General features: G+C 42.3%; 1 protein-coding gene across 2 annotated transcripts in view; it reads left to right on the top strand.

Moving 5' to 3' along the window:
• The window catches only part of LOC138976230 (ubiquitin carboxyl-terminal hydrolase 32-like), a 74,574-nt gene that overhangs the window by 27,557 nt on the left and 27,330 nt on the right, over positions 1–19,687 (top strand). For both annotated transcript variants that reach the window (XM_070349064.1, XM_070349063.1), the window contains exons 22-24: positions 542–611; positions 2,744–2,918; positions 4,668–4,819. In XM_070349064.1, coding sequence (XP_070205165.1) covers positions 542–611; positions 2,744–2,918; positions 4,668–4,819 — 397 coding nt within the window. The remainder of the gene's footprint in view (positions 1–541; positions 612–2,743; positions 2,919–4,667; positions 4,820–19,687) is intronic.

The raw sequence follows: 19,687 nt of genomic DNA, 5'->3' as shown, positions 1-19,687 counted from the left end.
GTAGGAACACCACACACTTAGTGTGAGAAGGTTTTCAGTTGATGAAATGATGAAGCGCGTTATATTCATACTCATGAGTAGCGTTAACAAAGTAGAAAGTAATTTCAATGAATGTTTGAGAAGACCACCAATTTACAAGCAGAGGACACCACCTTATGGTAAGCTTGTAAATAAATTAGAAGCAAAAAAATGTCTAATCTTATAAATGAACATTGGAAAATATTCCACAAAAGAAAATAGCAAGTGTTGCTGACTCATCAGGAGAGTCTCAGTAAGGAGCAATGTTAGGCCGTCCATACATCTCACAAGCCTGTTTGACCCTCATCAAATTTCAAGGTCACAGCGCGGCTATGTTTGGATAAACGAATGAAAAATGATCTCTTTTTGTGTGTGAGCTTTTAAGTTTTATGGAGCCTGAGCGGAAGGTTATTTGTTTCTGAATCACATTACATATGACAAAGGTGAGTCACATATGCATTTGCTCCTCTCGTTTATTTGTTTATTCATTTCTTGACTTACGTATTGATGTTTATTGTGACAGGGTGAGAAGCAAACCCTACAGGGAACTGAAGGACAGTAACGACCGACCCGACGAGGTGGTGGCCCGAGAGGTGCGTCTTTATTTCACTTTTTGTAAACTCTCATGCAAAGCGTGCATTCTTGAAACTGAGCAGCCTCTTAGAAACTGGAACAGACTCTTAGAAACTGGAACAGACTCTTAGAAACTGGAACAGACTCTTAGAAACTGGAACAGACTCTTAGAAACTGGAACAGACTCTTAGAAACTGGAACAGTGGAAGCTCCCTTTCAGGACCTCCGTATATCTGGGAAAATCTGGTCTTTAAAAAGAGGGAGTCTTAAGACAGAGGTAATTTTACACAGGTTATGAAGAAGAAGTCTGAAAACAAGGTCTTGAAAGGGAGGGAGTCTTAAAAGGGAGGGTCTTAAATGGGGGGTTCCACTGTACCACTGTTCGTATTGAGATTTTATAGTCTGTTATTCTCTTGTATTGTTTGCATGGATTTCACGTTTGTTGTAATCAAGTACAGTCGAACCTGCCCTAGGGACCACCCCTTCAGAACGACCTGCACCTATCCAAAACGACCACCCCAAAGGATGCCCGGCGGGCTCTTTCCCTCTAAAATTTGCTTTTCCATGACGACAACCTGACTGTAAAGACCACTTTTCCTCCATCCCTTGTGTTGTCATCATAGACGAAAACCCGAGGTCCCTTCGTGTACACTACCTTGGGGTGTGCACGTTAAAGATCCCACGATTGACAAAAGGGTCTTTCCTGGCAAAATTGTATAGGTATAGATAAAAATGTCCACCAAAATACCCGTGTGACTTGGAATAATAGGCCGTGAAAAGTAGGATATGCGCCGAAATGGCTGCGATCTGCTGGCCGATGTGAATGCGTGATGTATTGTGTAAAAAAAATTCCATCTCACACGGCATAAATAAATCCCTGCTCCTTGAATAATTATGTGCGCGATATAAATTGCATAAAAAAAAAATTTTAAGTTTAAAAATCCCTGCGCTTAGAACTGTACCCACGGAATACGCGCGATATAAGCCTCATATTGATTGATTGATTGATACAGTGTTACCCGCTTTTTAAGACCCCCCAATTTAAGACTCCCTCGTTTTTAAGACCTTGTTTTTTCAGACTTTCTGTTCATAACCTCCCTTGTGTTGTCATTATAAACAGGTTCCCCTGTACAGCGTAACCCCCATTTTAAGACTCCCTCCTTTTTAAGACTTTGTTTTTTCAGACTTTCTGTTCATAACCTCCCTTGTGTTGTCATTATAAACAGGTTCCCCTGTACAGCGTAACCCCCATTTTAAGACTCCCTCCTTTTTAAGACTTTGTTTTTTCAGACTTTCTGTTCATAACCTCCCTTGTGTTGTCATTATAAACAGGTTCCCCTGTACAGCGTAACCCCCATTTTAAGACTCCCTCCTTTTTAAGACTGAATTTTCTCAGATTTTTGGAGGTCTTAAAAGGGGGGTTCCACTGTACTAAATTCTGAATCTACATGTTTGGAAGGGAAATAAAAATGATGGGGTTGGTTTGTGTGCATTGCTTCATTGTGTTCTTCTGTTTGTCTTTTCCAAGGCTGGGTGCCAAGGTCTGCCATACTTTTATATGTTACCAGTTTTGTCTAGTTCTTGTTTTTGACTGTTCACTTTGCTTCATCCCCTGCGGGTTAGGGGGAAGAATTTACCCGATGCTCCCCAGCATGTCGTAAGAGGCGACTAACGGATTCTGTTTCTCCTTTTACCCTTGTTAAGTGTTTCTTGTATAGAATACAGTCAATTTTAGTCAAGCAGTATGTAAGAAATGTTAAGTCCTTTGTACTGGAAACTTGCATTCTCCCAGTAAGGTCATATATTGTACTACGTTGCAAGCCCCTGGAGCAAATTTTTGATTAGTGCTTTTGTGAACAAGAAACAATTGTCAAGTGGCTCTATCCCATCTCCCCCCTTTCCCCGTCGCGATATAATCTTCGTGGTTGAAAACAACGTTAAACACCAAATAAAGAAAGACTTTGCTTCATTTATTTTATGTTTGTTTGTTTATGTTCTTCACTCATTGCTGATTTGTTTAATTAAAGGATACTAAGTCGTAAGGATTTTACTTTTCTGCTGTTTTGTTAATATATAAATAGCATAATAATATTTATCATGAGGAGATTAGTAAAACTTTTTTGTTTAATGTCCTGCATATTGATCCTGTTAGGCGTGGGAGAACCACTTGTTCCGGAACCAGTCGCTGATCGTGGATCTGTTCCACGGCCAGCTGAGGTCTCAGGTTCGCTGCAAGGAGTGCAGCAAGGTGTCCGTGCGGTTTGACCCCTACTCCTACCTCTCTCTACCTCTGCCCATGGACTCCTGCATACACTTAGAAATTCTGGGTAAGTTATGGACTTCGGTGGACTCTTACCTCCTCTTATGACACCTCCAGAGTTTGGGAAAATCAGACTCTGAAAGGTAGCGAGTCATCAAAATTGAGGTCAAGTTATAGAAGTTGTGGAAGTTTGCCCTATCTTCTTCTTCTTCTTCTTCTTCTTTCTTAGGCTGAAACTCCCCACGTTCTCATGTTTTTGCACAAATGGATTTCTAAGTGTATGACCGTTTTTACCCGTCCATTCAGGCAGCTGTGCCGATATTGGGGGAGGTTATGGACTACAGTGGACGCTTCCCTCTCCCTTATGACACCTCCAGAGTGATCAAAATTGAAGTCAAGTTATAGAAGTTGTGGAAGTATGCCTTAAAGGCACAGTAAGCCTCCCGTAAACCATCACAGATACGGTCAGGCTTTTACACACAGTACAAACACCCTTTCATTTAAACACTCACCGATTGAGAACATCCTAGGTGCCCTCCGTAAAGAGTGAACAATTTTCAAAGAATTTATTTTTACGTGGTTTATCTTACCCCGTGAACCCGTGTGCTCCAGTTTCCCTTTTTCACAATGTAGTCGTCAGTTAGTTATTTGAATGCGACTCGATGTGAGCTTATTTACAATAGCATGTTTTTATGCACGAAACAAACGGCTGTGGTTCACAAGAACTCTAGCGATGGCTTTTGACTGTTGAGAGGAACGGCGATATGCACAGATAAACCGTCGTCTGCTACGACCCTTGCGTGACCCTGCTTTCGGACTTTTCTTTTTTCAAACTTTCACAACTTCGAATTGTACTGATCTTGTCTTGATGAAAAAAAGAATTCTTTTATGATAAAAGAATGTTTGTGTAACAAGCTGTCAATTTATTATTTAGATTTTAAAAGTTAGGTCTAGCGCAAAAACGCACCACGGTCCAAAAACATTTTGATAATCATTGATTCACGGCTATCGCCAGTTTACATCGATAGAATGAGACCCGAAGGGAAGTAACTCATGTTTGACGTGAGTTCAGGATGGGTCCAAAAAGTGTTCGAGGCAATCTGCAAAATTAATTCTTTAAAAATTGCTCGCTCTTTACGTAGGGCACCTAGGATGTTCCCGTTTGGTGAGCGTTCAAATGGAAGGGTGTTTGTACTGTGTGTAAAAGCCTGACAGTATCTGTGATGGGTTACGGGAGGCTTACTGTCCGGGCGAGATTTCTGGTATCATAACAGCCGTCCAGCACCAAAACGAGGTGCCATTGTTGTTGAAGACCAAGTCCACGAAAATAAATTCTTTGAAAATTTCTCACGCTCGACAGAAAGCAGCCAGGATGTTCCCGTTCGGTGAGCGTTCAAATGGAAGTATGCTTGTACTGTATGTAGACGCTCGGGGAGCTCTGTGATGGTTTACGGGAGGCTTACTGTGCCTTTAATTATCAGCCTCTCACGAGTCGGAGGGTAATCCCAGGGTGGCATGAATACAAAAAAGCAACAAAACAGATGCCCAAATATTCCGCACGTAAAATGTGTATAATTATTTGATTTGGAATTGTGTACAGAATAATTTATTCATGTTTGTTTTTGTGAGGTGTCATATAAATATCCTCATTATTATTATTATTAAAATACAGATATTAAAGTATGAAATTGGATTCCTGCATGTAGTTCTCTGAGCTTAGAGGAAAGCTTATTTGTAATGTTTGGTGACAGTTACACAGCTTCTCTAATGCTGCATGATTTTATCTGGGACATGGTTGTGTTTGCTGGGTGTGCAGTGAATCGGCTGGACGGGTCTGTACCCATCAAGTACGGTCTGCGGCTAAACATGGATGAGAAGTATAAGACGCTGAAACAAGAGTTGTCCTCCCTGTCTGGGATTCCGGCGGACCAGCTACTGTTGGTGGAGATTCTTGGTCCCATAGTGAAGGTGAGTTATGGCTGTGTACGCTGCAGTGACCACTGAGACCACTTGCCTGTCTAGAGATGCACACATGCGCACACTCTCTGACATACATTCTGTGTATTTCTCGCTGTCTGTCTGTCTTTCTCTCTGATTCTCTCACTGTCTCTCCCTGTCTCTTCCTGTCTCTCCCTGTCTCTTCCTGTCTCTCCCTGTCTCTTCCTGTCTCTCCCTGTCTCTCTCTCTCTCTCTCTCTCTCTCTCTCTCTCTCTCTCTCTCTCTCTCTCTCTCTCTCTCTCTCTCTCTCTCTATCTCCCTCTGTCTGTCTGTCTGTCTGTCTCTGTCTCTGTCTCTGTCTCTGTCTCTCTCTCTCTCTCTCTCTCTCTCTCTCTCTCTCTCTCTTGTGTCTCTCTTTGTATCCACACATACATTCAAATGCTCACACTAACACACACAGAATACATAGAGGCAAACACACACATAGAAACACATAAACACCCACACCTTGACACACAGACAGAGAACATGCACACGTGCTTGCATACTGCCCGACAAACACAAACACACACACACACACACACACACACACACACACACACACACACACACACAACACACACACATCACACACACAGCACACACAACACACTCACACACACACACACACACACACACACACACACACACACACACACACACACAATCATACACATATTGATATAGACACACAAACACTCGCAGTCACACACACTGACACTCAAACACATGCCAACATATATAAAAACAAGTCGCGTAAGGCGAAATAACATTTAGTCAAGCTGTCGAACTCACAGAATGAAACTGAACGCACTGCTTTTTTCACCAAGACCACATACTCGTAGTTTCGTCAGTCCACCGCTCGTGGCAAAGGCAGTGAAATCGACAAACCATGCAGAATAGTGCGGTAGTGGTCGCGCTGAGCAGGATAACACGCTTTTCTGTATGTCTATTCTTTTTAGCTTACTGAGTTTGTTTTTAATTCAAACATATCATATCTATATGTTTTTGGAATCAGGGACCGACAAGGAATAAGATGAAATTGTTTTTAAATCGATTTCGGAAAATTAATTTTAATCATAATTTTCATATTTTTAATTTTCAGAGCTTGTTTGTAATCCAAATATAACATATGTATATGTTTTTGAAATCAGAAAATGACGAAGAATAAGATGAAATTATTTTTGGATTGTTTAAAGCCATATGTACTCGATGACTATACACGCTAATTGCTTTACCAACAGCTGGAGACATGCTAAATTAAGTTCCCTGCAAAATATTGTGGTCTAGGACCCCTTCAATGTTGAGATATGTTAATTTTCATTTTGATCTGGATCGTCCTATTTATAGATTTGCCAACAGAGGTAGCGTTGACGCAAGGGAAATAACTCCGCGTCTTTGTTTACATCCAAAGTTTTTGAGACTCTAAAACAAGCTGTAATGCATGTATATGGTCCGCGCATGGCGACATATCGTCATTACATGGTCTTATGGTGCGTTTGACATCGATTATGGGCAAACTACACTTTGTAAACACGGGAGCGCGTACATATGCCTTTAATAAAAAAATAATTTTAATTACAAGTTTCCGATTTTTAATGACCAAACTCATTTATTAGTTTTTAAGCCACCAAGCTGAAATGCAATACCAAACTCCGGCCTTCGCCGAAGATTGCTTTGCCAAACTTTCAATCAATTTGATTGAAAAATGAGGGTGTGACAGTGCCGCCTCAACTTTTACAAAAAGACGGATATGACGTCATCAAAGGTATTTATCGAAAATATCCGGGGATATCATTCCCAGGAACTCTCATGTCAAATTTCATAAAGATCGGTCCAGTAGTTTAGTCTGAATCGCTCTTCACACACACACACACGCACACGCACACACACACACACACACTCACACACACACACACACACACACACACACACACACACACACACACACACACACATGTAAAAAGAATCCCAAGCAAGATTTCGATCAAATTTATTTTACTTTCCTGTGTCATGCGGCAGCCAGGAGCCTGTATTGGATTTTTTGGTAATTTGAAACACACAGGCTTGGGGAATATCCACATGATATCAGCCGCTGCATGGTGATTATCTCACAAGGTGCACAGCTGTTGTTCCCTGCATTATTATTTCAAACTGGGATTTAATGTTGCAAATCCTGGGTGGTGTTTTATGGAACCTTCAGCTCGTCGTCATGGATAATTTGTCTTGTCATAAAACGTGTCCAGAATGTATTCAAATGTAGTGAAGACAAAATATGACAGATCTCACCATGAAGCTCTTTTGATTCAAGGTATGACACTTCAACACTGCACAGGGGCCTCTCAGAGACCACACTTAACTAACAACACTGAAAATGAAACACTGCATTCAGCAATCCTGATCAAGTCAACGAAAACAAAACACAGCATCATTTCTCAGCGCCTGTACTAAGCGCTTACAGGCAAACAACCGCTTGGCGCTGCTACGGAATTTCTTGTTGGCGGCGGAATAGAGCAAAGGATTCACCGCAGCGTGAATCAAGTAAGAATAATACAACACAGGGTGCACAGGCACCACTCCCACAATCATCAGAAACGTCGGCAGGTAGGACGCCAGAAAGGTCAAGGTCACCAGAAAAAAGATAGCCGCCGTCTTGACGTGGGCGCGGTATTGTGGTTTCCGGACTTGGCTGACGGTCTCTGGGACCTGCTCGGCGCTTCTGTTGTCACGGTCGGTGGAGTCGGAGGTTGAGGCTTTAGGCTTGGTACTGGTGGGGTGAGAATGGTTGGCTTCTTCTTGGCGATAGCTCAGACTCTCTGCCTTGGCGTCATCACTTTGGTTCAGTTGTGAGACTGGCAGTTTTGACGCACGATGAGGTGGGTGTGGTTGGGCAGCATACTGTTGATGGCCAAAGTTGGGAATGTTGAGGCTGAGGTTTTCAATGTCACTGTCGGGGGATTTTGACATGGATTTTGTGGTTGTGTGGGATGGTGGGTGTGATGGCATCTCCTGCTCCTTAGGACGGTAGCGAGAGTGAGGTGTTTGGCATTGAGAGGTAGCTACAGGTACAGAGGGCAGGCTGGACAATGGGTGATGAGGTCTTTGAAATGGTTGAGGATCATCTTTGTTGGGGAGATTCGTCCTACTGCGTTGCTGAAGATTTGAATCTGTCATCGACTTTGGCATAGTTTCCGTATTGATTTGATCTGAAGTTTCACCCCAGGCTTCGTGCGTAGAATGATGTGTGGTGGGAGAGTCCTGCTTGCCTGCAGCTGTGGCTTGGTGCGCAATCTCATCCCACTTTTGTTGGCTACCACTACTAGTGGCTAAATCTTTCTCGTCACAGCGAAACAGTCTTTCGTCAACATGTTCAACACCATAGAAATCATTGTCCGCATCTCCACTAGGCTTGCTGTCACAATATTTTGAAGCTGACTCTTTCTTGAGTTTGGACGAGCTGGAATATTCGGGCTCTGCTCTGGAACAGGCGGCAGACACGATAGGGTAGAGATTCAGCTCCATGTTTGGAATATTTTCCATTTGTTCGCTGATGGATTCTAGCTTTGCATCAACTTCATCGCACTTTGTGATAGACCCGCCTCGTTGACCTCGACGTCGCCAGAACGCAAAGCGCGGGGGTTTGGTGGTTGTGGAAGGGGTGGTCTGGCTGGCGGAGACTTGCGGGGTGATTTTGGTGCGACGCTTCCAAGAGCTGGCGTGCCTCCAGACGCTGAGGAGAATGGCCGAGTAGGTGACGACGAGGCATAGGAGGACCACGATGAAGAAACACACCAGGATGTCCCTGAAACGATAGCGATCCATGTTGAACGTAAATGACAACAAAGCGTGGTTAGTGATCCATGTTGAACGTAAATGACAACAAAGCGTGGTTAAGTGATCGATGTTGAACGTAAATGATAACAAAGTGTGGTTAGCGATTGATGTTGAACGTAAATGATAACAATGTGTGGTTAGTGATCGATGTTGAACGTAAATGATGACAAAGAGTGGTTAGTGATCCATGTTGAACATAAATGATAACAAAGCGTGGTTAGCGATCGATGTTGAACATAATTGATAACTAAGCGTGGTTAGCGATACATGTTGAACGTAAATGATAACAAAGCGTGGTTAGCGATACATGTTGAACGTAAATGATAACAAGTCGCGTAAGGCGAAATTACTACATTTAGTCAAGCTGTGGAACTCACAAAATGAAACTGAACGTGGTCCGCCGCTAGTGCAAAAGGCAGTGAAAGTGACGAGCCTGTTTGGCGCGGAAGCGGTTGCGCTGTGCTTCATAGCACGCTTTACTGTACCTGATCTCTTTGTTTTAACTTTCTGAGCGTGTTTTTAATCCAAATATAACATATTTATATGTTTTTGGAATCAGAAAATGATGAAGAATAAGATGGGTTCAAGTGCTAGTCTTTCGGATGAGACGAAAAACCGAGGTCCCTACGTGTACACTACATTGGGGTGTGCACGTTAAAGATCCCACGATTGACAAAAGGGTCTTTCCTGGCAAATTTGTATAGGCATAGATAAAAAAAATCCACTAAAATACCCGTGTGACTTGGAATAATAGGCCGTGAAAAGTAGGATATGCGCCGAAATGGCTGCGATCTGCTGGCCGATGTGAATGCGTGATGTATTGTGTAAACAAATTCCATCTCACACAGCATAAATAAATCCCTGCGCCTTGAATATGTGCGCGATATAAATTGCATACAAAAATAATAAAAATAAAAATAAAAATCTCTGCGCTTAGAACCGTACCCACGGAATACGTGCGATATAAGCCTCATATTGATTGATTGATTGATTGAACGTAAATTTGGATCGTTTTATAAAAAAATTTTTTTTTTACAATTTTCAGATTTTTAATGACCAAGGTCATTAATTAATTTTTAAAGCCACCAAACTGAAATGCAATACCGAAGTCCGGCCTTTGTCGAAGATTGGTTGGCCAAAATTTCAATCAATTTGATTGAAAAATGAGGGTGTGACAGTGCCGCCTCAACTTTTACAAAACGCCGGATATGACGTCATCAAAGACATTTGTCGAAAAAAAGAAAAAAACGTCCGGGGATATCATTCCCAGGAACTCTTATGTCAAATTTCATAAAGATCGGTCCAGTAGTTTACTCTGAATCGCTCTACACACACACACACACACAGACAGACACTCACACACACACACACACACACACACACACACACACACACACACACACACACACACACACACACACACACACACACACACACACACACACACACACACATACACCACGACCCTCGTCTCGATTCCCCCTCTACGTTAAAACATTTAGTCAAAACTTAACTAAATGTAACAAAGCCTGGTTAGCGATACTTGTTGAACGTAATTGATAACTAAGCGTGGTTATTTATATTGATCGATGTTGAACGTAAATGATAACAAAGTGTGGTTAGTGATCCATGTTGAACGTATATGATAACAAAGCGTGGTTAGTGATCCATGTTGAACGTAAATGACAACAAAGCGTGGTTAGTGATCGAAGTTGAACGTAAATGATAACAAAGCGTGCTTTGCGATCGATGTTGAACGTAAAGAATAACAAAGTGTGGTTAGTGATCCTTGTTGAACGTAAATGAGAACAAAGCGTGGTTAGTGATCGATGTTGAACGTAAATGATGATAAAGCGAGGTTAGCGATCGATGTTGAACGTAAATGATAACAAAGCGTGGTTAGCGATCGATGTTGAACGTAAATGATAACAAAGCGAGGCTAGTGATCGATGTTGAACGTAAATGATGATAAAGCGAGGTTAGCGATCGATGTTGAACGTAAATGATGATAAAGCGTGGTTAGCGATCGATGTTGAACGTAAATGATAACAAAGCGTGGTTTGCGATCGATGTTGAACGTAAATGATAACAAAGCGTGGTTAGCGATCGATGTTGAACGTAAATGATAACAAAGCGAGGCTAGTGATCGATGTTGAACGTAAATGATGATAAAGCGAGGTTTGCGATCGATGTTGAACGTAAATGATAACAAAGCGTGGTTAGCGATCGATGTTGAACGTAAATGATAACAAAGCGTGGTTAGCGATCGATGTTGAACGTAAATGATAACAAAGCGAGGCTAGCGATCGATGTTGAACGTAAATGATAACAAAGCGTGGTTAGCGATCGATGTTGAACGTAAATGATAACAAAGCATGGTTAGCGATCGATGTTGAACGTAAATAATAACAAAACGAGGCTAGTGATCGATGTTGAACGTAAATGATGATAAAGCGAGGTTAGCGATCGATGTTGAACGTAAATGATAACAAAGCGTGGTTAGCGATCGATGTTGAACGTAAATGATAACAAAGCGTGGTTAGCGATCCATGTTGAACATAATTGATAACAAAGGGTGGTTAGCGATCCATGTTGAACGTGAACGTAAATGATAACAAAGCGTGGTTGAACCAGTTTGTACAGTGGAATCCCCTTTTAAGATCTTCAAACATCAGAGAAAATCTCTTAAGTCTTGAAAAGGCGAGAGTCTTAAAATGGGGGTATTAAGTTACAGAGGTTATTATGAACACAAAAAAGTGAGAAAGCAAGGTCTTAAAGGGGAGGGAGTCTTAAATTGGGGGTCTTGAAGGGGGGGTTCCCCTGTACAAATCATTTCTAGAATAAAATCTAGGGCAGTGGAACCCCCCTTTCTTCTTCTTCTTCTTCGTTCGTGGGCTGAAACTCCCACGTACACTCGTGTTTTTTGCACGAGTGGAATTTTACGTGTATGACCGTTTTTTACCCCGCCATTTAGGCAGCCATACGCCGATTTCGGAGGAAGCATGCTGGGTATTTTCGTGTTTCTATAACCCACCGAACTCTGACATGGATTACAGGATCTTTTTCGTGCGCACTTGGTCTTGTGCTTGCGTGTACACACGGGGAACCCCCCTTTGAAGACCTTTACAAATCTGAGGAAATCGGGTCTGGAAAAGGAGGAAGACCGGGCCCCCAATTTTAAAGACTCCTCTCTTTTAAGATCCTGTTTTCTTAGACTTTTTCTTCATAACGTTTGTAAAGTTACCCCCATTTTAAAGCCTCCATCCTTTTTAAGACCTGGTTTTCTCAGACTTTAGGAGGTCTTAACAGGGGGGTTCCACTGTCCACATTTTTAAGAAACTTTTGTCATCTAAACATTTTCTTTAGTGTGTGTAAGTGAGCAGAAAATAAAGACTCGGTCTTGGCTTCCTCAGATTCACTCTCTTGAGATCTGTCACAAACTGTTTAAGAGTTTGACCCGGTTACCAGCCTAACAAATATCAGTTGAACCCGACTTTTAAGACCCCCCAATTTAAGACTTCCTCCTTTTTAAGACCTTGCTTTTTCAGGTGAGGCAGTTTAAAAGCTCTGCAAATTAACCTCCATTTCAAGAGTAATCAAGTCCCCCCCCTTAAAAAAATTTTTTTTTTTTTTTTAAATAAATAAATCCCTGCGCTTAGAACTGTACCCACGGAATACGCATGATATAAGCCTCATATTGATTGATTGATTGATTAAAGACACAATTTTCTCGGAATTTAGGAGGCCTTAAAAGGGGGGGGGGGGGGGGGTTCCACTGTAGATCAGATCCCAACTCACCAGTAAACCTTCATGGCTGTGTTGGACATGATGAGGCCGTTCACCTCACACAGCCCCAGGTAGTACACCTCTCCCCCTCCCCCCTGCACCCTCTGGTTCACCCCCACCGCCAGCATGGGGGGCACGCCAAACACCACCCCCATCACACACGCCACCACCATCACCGCCTTGAACGTCATGCGCGACCTCCAAGCAGACACCTTGCTCATAGGGCGACAGATGAGGCGATAGCGATCGTGAGCGATGGCCACCAGAATGACGGCGGAGATGGGAAGAGCGGCGTGCCTGAGCAGCTCCCAGGCTTTGCAGAGGGCGTCGTGATGCCAGGGGAGGTACCACGCCCGCACGATCTGTCCCGGCATGGCCAGGACGCACACCATTAAGTCCGCGACGGCCAAGGACACAACCAGCAGACCGGAACCGGAGTCACCGACCCGTGACGTGGAGGCGTTGTGGAAGAAGACGGCTATCACCAGACCGTTTCCTACGATGCCGAGCACCATGAGGACGGACAGGAAGACGGTGATGGGCAGGACGGTGGAGGTCCATTCCGACTGGCGTAAAAACTTGTAGAAGTCGTTGAGGTGGTTGCCCACGCCGTCGAAGTTGTCTGTGGTGTGGTTGCTGCTGTTGCTGGTGAAGATGTCTTGGAGTTGAAGGTCGTGTGGAGGTCCGTTCAGGCTGCCGATGTTCATTGCCATTGTTGTCGTTGTTGTTGACATTGCTACGTGGCTCAGCATTGCCGGATGTGTCTCTTGGTGTTAACGATATTCTTTAACCGCCAGACACTGCATGACAATTTTCCTGGTTTTTATAAGGACAGTTAAATCTTGAGTCTTTGAGTCTGAGTCTTCTTTATACGCTTGAGAAAGAACCCAGGAGAAATGAAACCTGGTTCTTACAATATGATTGCCTCATACAAAATGGCTTGCACCAACACTGCACCAAAACTGCAAACAACGTTTTGTACAGTTTTTGTTTGCTTCTTGGTGTATTCGTGTTCCTGTTTCCTTTCCATCTTCTGTTGTGTTGGGGAAGGGGAACTTTTGTATTCAGCAGGAATTCATCTCCACCAGAGAATGTTTTGTTAACAAGTTTGCATCTTGCTGTTAAAATCAATACACTGATGTGATACTTTTCACATCTCCACTAAAAGTAAAATTAAGCAAGTTGCCCCAGAGTACTTGCGTAACTGACACAAAAAATGAACAATCAACACTTTTAAACAACTGTGATTATTGTCAGTCCTTTCATGACTTCAGCAGACTTTTAATTTGTGAAAACGGTCATACACGTAAAAATCCACTCGTGCAAAAACACGAGTGTACAGGGGAGTTTCAGCCCACGAACGCAGAAGAAGAAGAAAGACTTCATAGATTATTAAGTTTTGCTTCTATAGTGTTGTTTCAATCACGGCAGCGATGTAATTCTTAAAACTTCAAATCCACTCAAATGAAGCATTGGGTGCTTGTTGCCGCTCGCTATAAATGAGTGAATATCCTGTGACTGAACAGTTGTCAACACTTTTAAAGTACTCTGCGTATTACTGTCCTGAATGGTTTCTGCGGACCAGTCATCTACCGCAACATTTTCCCTGATGCCGTGCATCCAGCTGTGCACTGGTTGTCTATGTACCTTGGGGGCAACTGACTGCTTTCTTTCCAGCAGCTTTGTTGAGGTGTCAGTGTGTGTAAGTGATGTGAACTATGAGAGGGGTAAAATTGCTCAATCGGTGTGAGTTTCCCCGGAATGTCTGCAGGCAGGCCAGCCTCTTTGTAAAGATTCTGGAGATTGTGAGTTTTGTGAATCCCAGGAACTCGACATGTTGGCTAAAATTGCTCAATCGGTGTGAGTTTCCCCAGAATGTCTGCAGGCAGGCCAGCCTCTTTGTAAAGATTCTGGAGATTGTGAGTTTTGTGAATCCCAGGAACTCGAGATGTTGGCTGACACTCTTGTTCACTCAGGCACTCAATGACGTTAAAATGGGAACATATATATCAGACCAAATACCCCCCTTTTAAGACCTCCACAAATCTGAGAAAATTTGGTCTTAAAAAGGAGGGACCAGTCTTGAAATGGGGGTAATTTTACAGAGGTTATGAACAGAAAGTCTGAAAAAAAGGTCTTAAAAGGAGTCTTAAATTGGGGGGTCTTAACTCTTACCAGTTTGGGGGTTTTAGGGCATATTTTACAGTGCTGTTGGTGCCTACTTGCCGAGTGGCTATTTGGGGTCATATTCTAAATGAAATATAGAAAGTTATATATCAAATGAAAGGAAAATGAATAAGCTTTTCATATTTCAAAGATAATTGTGCTATCTTTAAAGGTAAAAAACGTTATGGGGGTGACAACATGATTTTTGTTGAAATTTGTACGCCCATTTTTTGGAACACGTGACAAACACAAAGAAGACATTTTTTTTGTGTTCAGTTTATTTTAGATATGCTGCTAACTAGTCTGTTTTGGCATTCATTTTACATAACATAGCAAAGTTTTATTGAGTTTTGCTGATAAACAAAAAAGTTATTGTCACCTGAATACCCCCACCCAAATTTCAAAGTTGGACGTTTCATGACATACGCATGCCTGAGGCCAAAAAAAAAATAGTCTGTTTACGGTATCCTGACCGACCCTATTTTTTCGCGCGACCCTAGACTTTTTTTGGGCATTTGGGGGAGAGAAAAAAAGTCTTTGTTTTTTGGCAAAATAACTTAGATATGTTTTTGGGGAGGGAAAAAAAAAAAACAAATGCCGACCTACCGACCCTATTTTTTTGGCCTATGTTACTGTTAACAGACTATTTCTTTTTTTTTTGGCCTAATAATGCATTCATATAACTAACTTATAACGGGCGGGGATGTAGCTCAGTCAGTAGCGCGCTGGATTTGTATCCAGTTGGCCGCTGTCAGTGTGTGAGTTCGCCCCCACGTTCGGCGAGAGATTTATTTCTCAGAGTCAACTTTGTGTGCAGACTCTCCTCGGTGTCCGAACACCCCCGTGTGTACACGCAAGCACAAGACCAAGTGCGCTCGAAAAAGATCCTGTAATCCATGTCAGAGTTCGGTGGGTTATAGAAACACGAAAATACCCAGCAATTGCTTCCTCCGAAAGCGGCGTATGGCTGCCTAAATGGCGGGGTAAAAACGGTCATACACGTAAAAGCCGTGGGAGTTTCAGCCCATGAACGAACAAACAAACTAACTTATAACAAAAACCCAGCTTGTTTCTGTCATAAAGTGTGTCTAACATATGAGTTTATCCACTGTCCGACCCATCCAATGTAAAATAACCAATTTTTTTTCGATAATTAGATAATTGGTCAGTGGAAAACTACAGGGGGGGGGGGGGGGGGGGGGGGGCAAGCTTACGATGGGTAAGGGAGCGAACTGGTAAGAGTTAAAAAGGGGGTTACACTGTATAACTCTGTTTCAAGCAATGTGGCAGAGTTAGCGCCACATAATGTGAGGCAAAAGTTCATGATGCTGATTGCGGCTTTTATCTGCGATCGTGTGGAACAGCTAACTCTGATGTGTATGTCATGCAGTGTGCGCTTTGTATGACACCTATTCCTTTGAAAATATGCACATCGGAGCAACAATTCGCTGCCAATTGCTTGCTGTGGTCGTTAATTCTAAAGCATGACGTAATGTGACCAAGCCAAACCAACAATCAACTCAACCAAAACATGTTGTCAGCGAACACTGCCCCTGGCCATCAATTAATTATTGCCTCCAGGACAAATCGTTTTTGCATTTCACCAGGTGCGGATGCCAAATGATATCCCCACAACTGTAACAAATTATTCGCTATGAACCACACAGTTTCTTTGGTGTTGATAGTGCTTGAAAATATGCACACTTTGCTTTCAGTAGATAGCATCACAAGTGTCATATTCCAAACTTTTGGCAGACAACAGATTTTTACTTGCGAGTCATTTGAGCGCCTGTTTTTCATTATGCAGTTTCATATTTTCTTGCAACACACATAATGTTTTCAGCAGTTTTCACAGAAGTGTAGAAGTTAGAACAGCCTTACAAAGGAGGTAGCCCTGTAGGCTGATATAATTGCTTGAGCCATTAGCAGCTGTAATGGTTATCACTATCAGGCTTCAGATTTATTGTGGCGCGGGCCTGATAAGGTCTCCTGAGAGATTGTGCAGCCTTTCTGCGCGTTTCCAGGCAACTTTCTGCAACTCACGCCCATTGTCCTCATCCAATCAGGAGCCAGCCTGGCCTGGGCATGCTGGGAAATATTGATTTCGCGATTCCGCGCCACGCAAGAGTTGAGTATGGATCATTATTTGAGTTTGAGGGCAAATAGTCCCCTGACTGCAATTACTGAGTGAATTGAATGGCATTCCACGGTGCAAATGGCTCCGGTGCTGGTCAATTATGGAAAGAGGTTAGGGCCGTGTTTTATGTGCCTGCCAACAATTAAGGCCAGGTGAATTCACTTGTGGAGTTTTGTTTTGTTTTGATAATAATAATATAAATAATAATGGAACATTTATATTGCGCTTCCCCACAGTTCAATCAAGCAACAACATGATATACAATTTATGCAATTTTGCATTAATAATGTCTCAAATAAAAATGGAAAATACTCATAATTTTGTTTTAATTGTTTTCCCAAATTGTGCGATGTACCCGAGTTGAAGCCCTGAGAGTCATGCCTAGAGGGAAACTGACATTTTATACGGTTTTACTACAATAACATTGTATCAGTTTTAAAAATGAAGCGTGAGGTAAGAAAAACAAATGATGCTGATGCAAATAAAATTATGGAATAAGTAAAAAATTTAAAAAATGATGCCGATGCAAATAAAAGTTATGGGATAATAGTAAGAAAAACAAATGATGCTGATGCAAATGAAAGTTAAGAGATAATTTTGAGACCAAAGGTTTAATCTTCTGAATGGGAATTTAAAGTGCACGTTATTAAATTTTGATGTTAGGGTGAAATCAAGATAGTTTTTAGACCAAAGGTTTAATCTTCTGAATGGGAATTTAAAGTGCACGTTATTTGATGTTAGGGTGAAATCAATCATAGTATTCCCACTGGGTAAACATGCTGGAAATGAAATCCTGTTCTCTTCCCAAATGTCAGTTTTGGGTTTGGCCTCATTGCTTTTATCAGTTCCGTTCCCGGAAGTTCTAACCTGGTGCTCATCATTCAGTGTCAATATTACCAGATTTGTGATCAGCTGTGATACGTGACGCGATATGCATGCGTTAAATGATCAGACGGTTAGTTCCGATTTCTGTCATGGGTTGGGTTGGTTTTGTCTCTCTGGGGAGAGTGATGAATTTTTCATACGCATGGGTCATGGCGGCCTGTTTAATTTTTCATAGCAATTGTCAGCATTGATATGGCACTGTGTTGCTTCCGCTGATAGACCATCAGACTAGTGATTTTGTTCATTCTTTAACAACATGGCTAAAAAAAAAAATTTAAAAAATTAAAAAACACGAAAAAAATACCACTTGGCAGAAAAACTGAAAACAACAACACCAACTAGAAACATGAAAAACTATTTTTAAAAAACCACCACCACCAGCCAGAAAGAACCAAAAAACACCACGTCACACCAGCCAGAAAGAACCAAAAAACACCATGTCACACCAGCCAGAAAAACCAAAAAACCACCACGTCACACCAGCCAGAAAGAACAAAAAACACCATGTCACACCAGCCAGAAAAACCAAAAAAACACCACGTCACACCAGCCAGAAAGAACAAAAAAACACCATGTCACACCAGCCAGAAAAACAAAACAAAACACCATGTCACACCAGCCAGAAAAAACAAAACAAAACACCATGTCACACCAGCCAGAAAAACCAAAAAAAACACCACGTCACACCAGCCAGAAAAACAAAAAACACCATGTCACACCAGCCAGAAAAACAAAAAACGCCACGTCACACCAGCCAGAAAAACCAAAAAAACACCACGTCACACCAGCCAGAAAAACAAAACAAAACACCATGTCACACCAGCCAGAAAAAGAACAAGAAAAACAACACCGCCAGCCAAAAAACGAAAGCAAAACCCCTGAGAAAAACCCACACAACCACATGCTTCAGGTTTTCCTGCAATTTATTGATCTTATGCCTGAAAACAAACATATAACCACTCTAGTATTCTGTCTGTCTGTCTGTCTGTCTGTCTGTCTGTCTGTCTGTCTGTCTGTCTGTCGGTCGGTCTGTCTGTCGGTCGGTCTATCTGTCAGTCCCTTGACGGTGTTCTATAGCTGCTACGGCCAGTTCCCATATCTTCTATCAAGATGTTGTTTTCTCTCACAGAAACAGGATGTTTTCAAGAAAAGCATTCTGTTTCTGTGGAGAAAAAAAACCCATCTTGATTTGAACATCACCGTGCTCACAATATTGCAAGATAACAATTAAGATAATTGAATAAGTACATGTGACGCAGTTCCAGGAAGCTGTTAACTATCTCTGGTATCAATTGCCAGTGCCACTAGTATTCCTTGAGGCTTGACGCTCTTTGATTCTGCATCCTGTGTTTGCTGTCATCTGAGTGCTTCCAGGGGAGTGGTTTACTGTTTTCATCACCCCAACATTGATTAATTATTCAGAAAGAGGTCAAGCAGCTGTCAGTGTTTCCAAGCGTTGGTCAAATTTTCTCAACATCACAGTTGTTTATTGGCAATAATCGGTGATAGCTGAATGAGAGCGGGTGGAGAAATGGGTGTGTGGGTGGCTTATGCTGGCTAACCTGGGGACTGTGAGTAGGTGATTCAGTGGGTGGCTTACAGTAAGTGTGCTACAGTGCTACCTTTGATGTCAGACCCCTATGAAGAGTGGACACCTCCCATGAAAGTACAACTTCAGAAATAAATAAATGTAGTCCCTTTGTCTGTTATCTTGTCCAATATATACCCGTCATGACACTGGCCACCTGCAATGCAGGGACACTTTTAAGTGGTTCTTTCATCACAGGTACCACTGTTTATAAATTGAAGTAGGTCGGGGGAGGGGGGGCGGGAGGGGAAGGGGGGTAAGCATGCTTTGCTTGATGACGGAACCAAAGTCTGATTCTTGACACTTTGAAGTGAAAAAAACAAAAAATACTCACGTGTTTGACGAAGACGTAACGAATCACGACGTTTCGACCACTAGGGTGACTTCCTCAGGCACAAAACACAGAAAAAAGAAGAAGACAGACGACAGAACAGAAAGAAGATCTAGAGTTTGATGGTTCACA

Source organism: Littorina saxatilis, linkage group LG9 (genome assembly GCF_037325665.1).
Source record: "Littorina saxatilis isolate snail1 linkage group LG9, US_GU_Lsax_2.0, whole genome shotgun sequence".
Taxonomy (NCBI): Eukaryota; Metazoa; Mollusca; class Gastropoda; order Littorinimorpha; family Littorinidae; genus Littorina; species Littorina saxatilis.
Note: the sequence above shows the minus strand (reverse complement) of the source record. Positions and strands in the feature narration are given on the sequence as shown.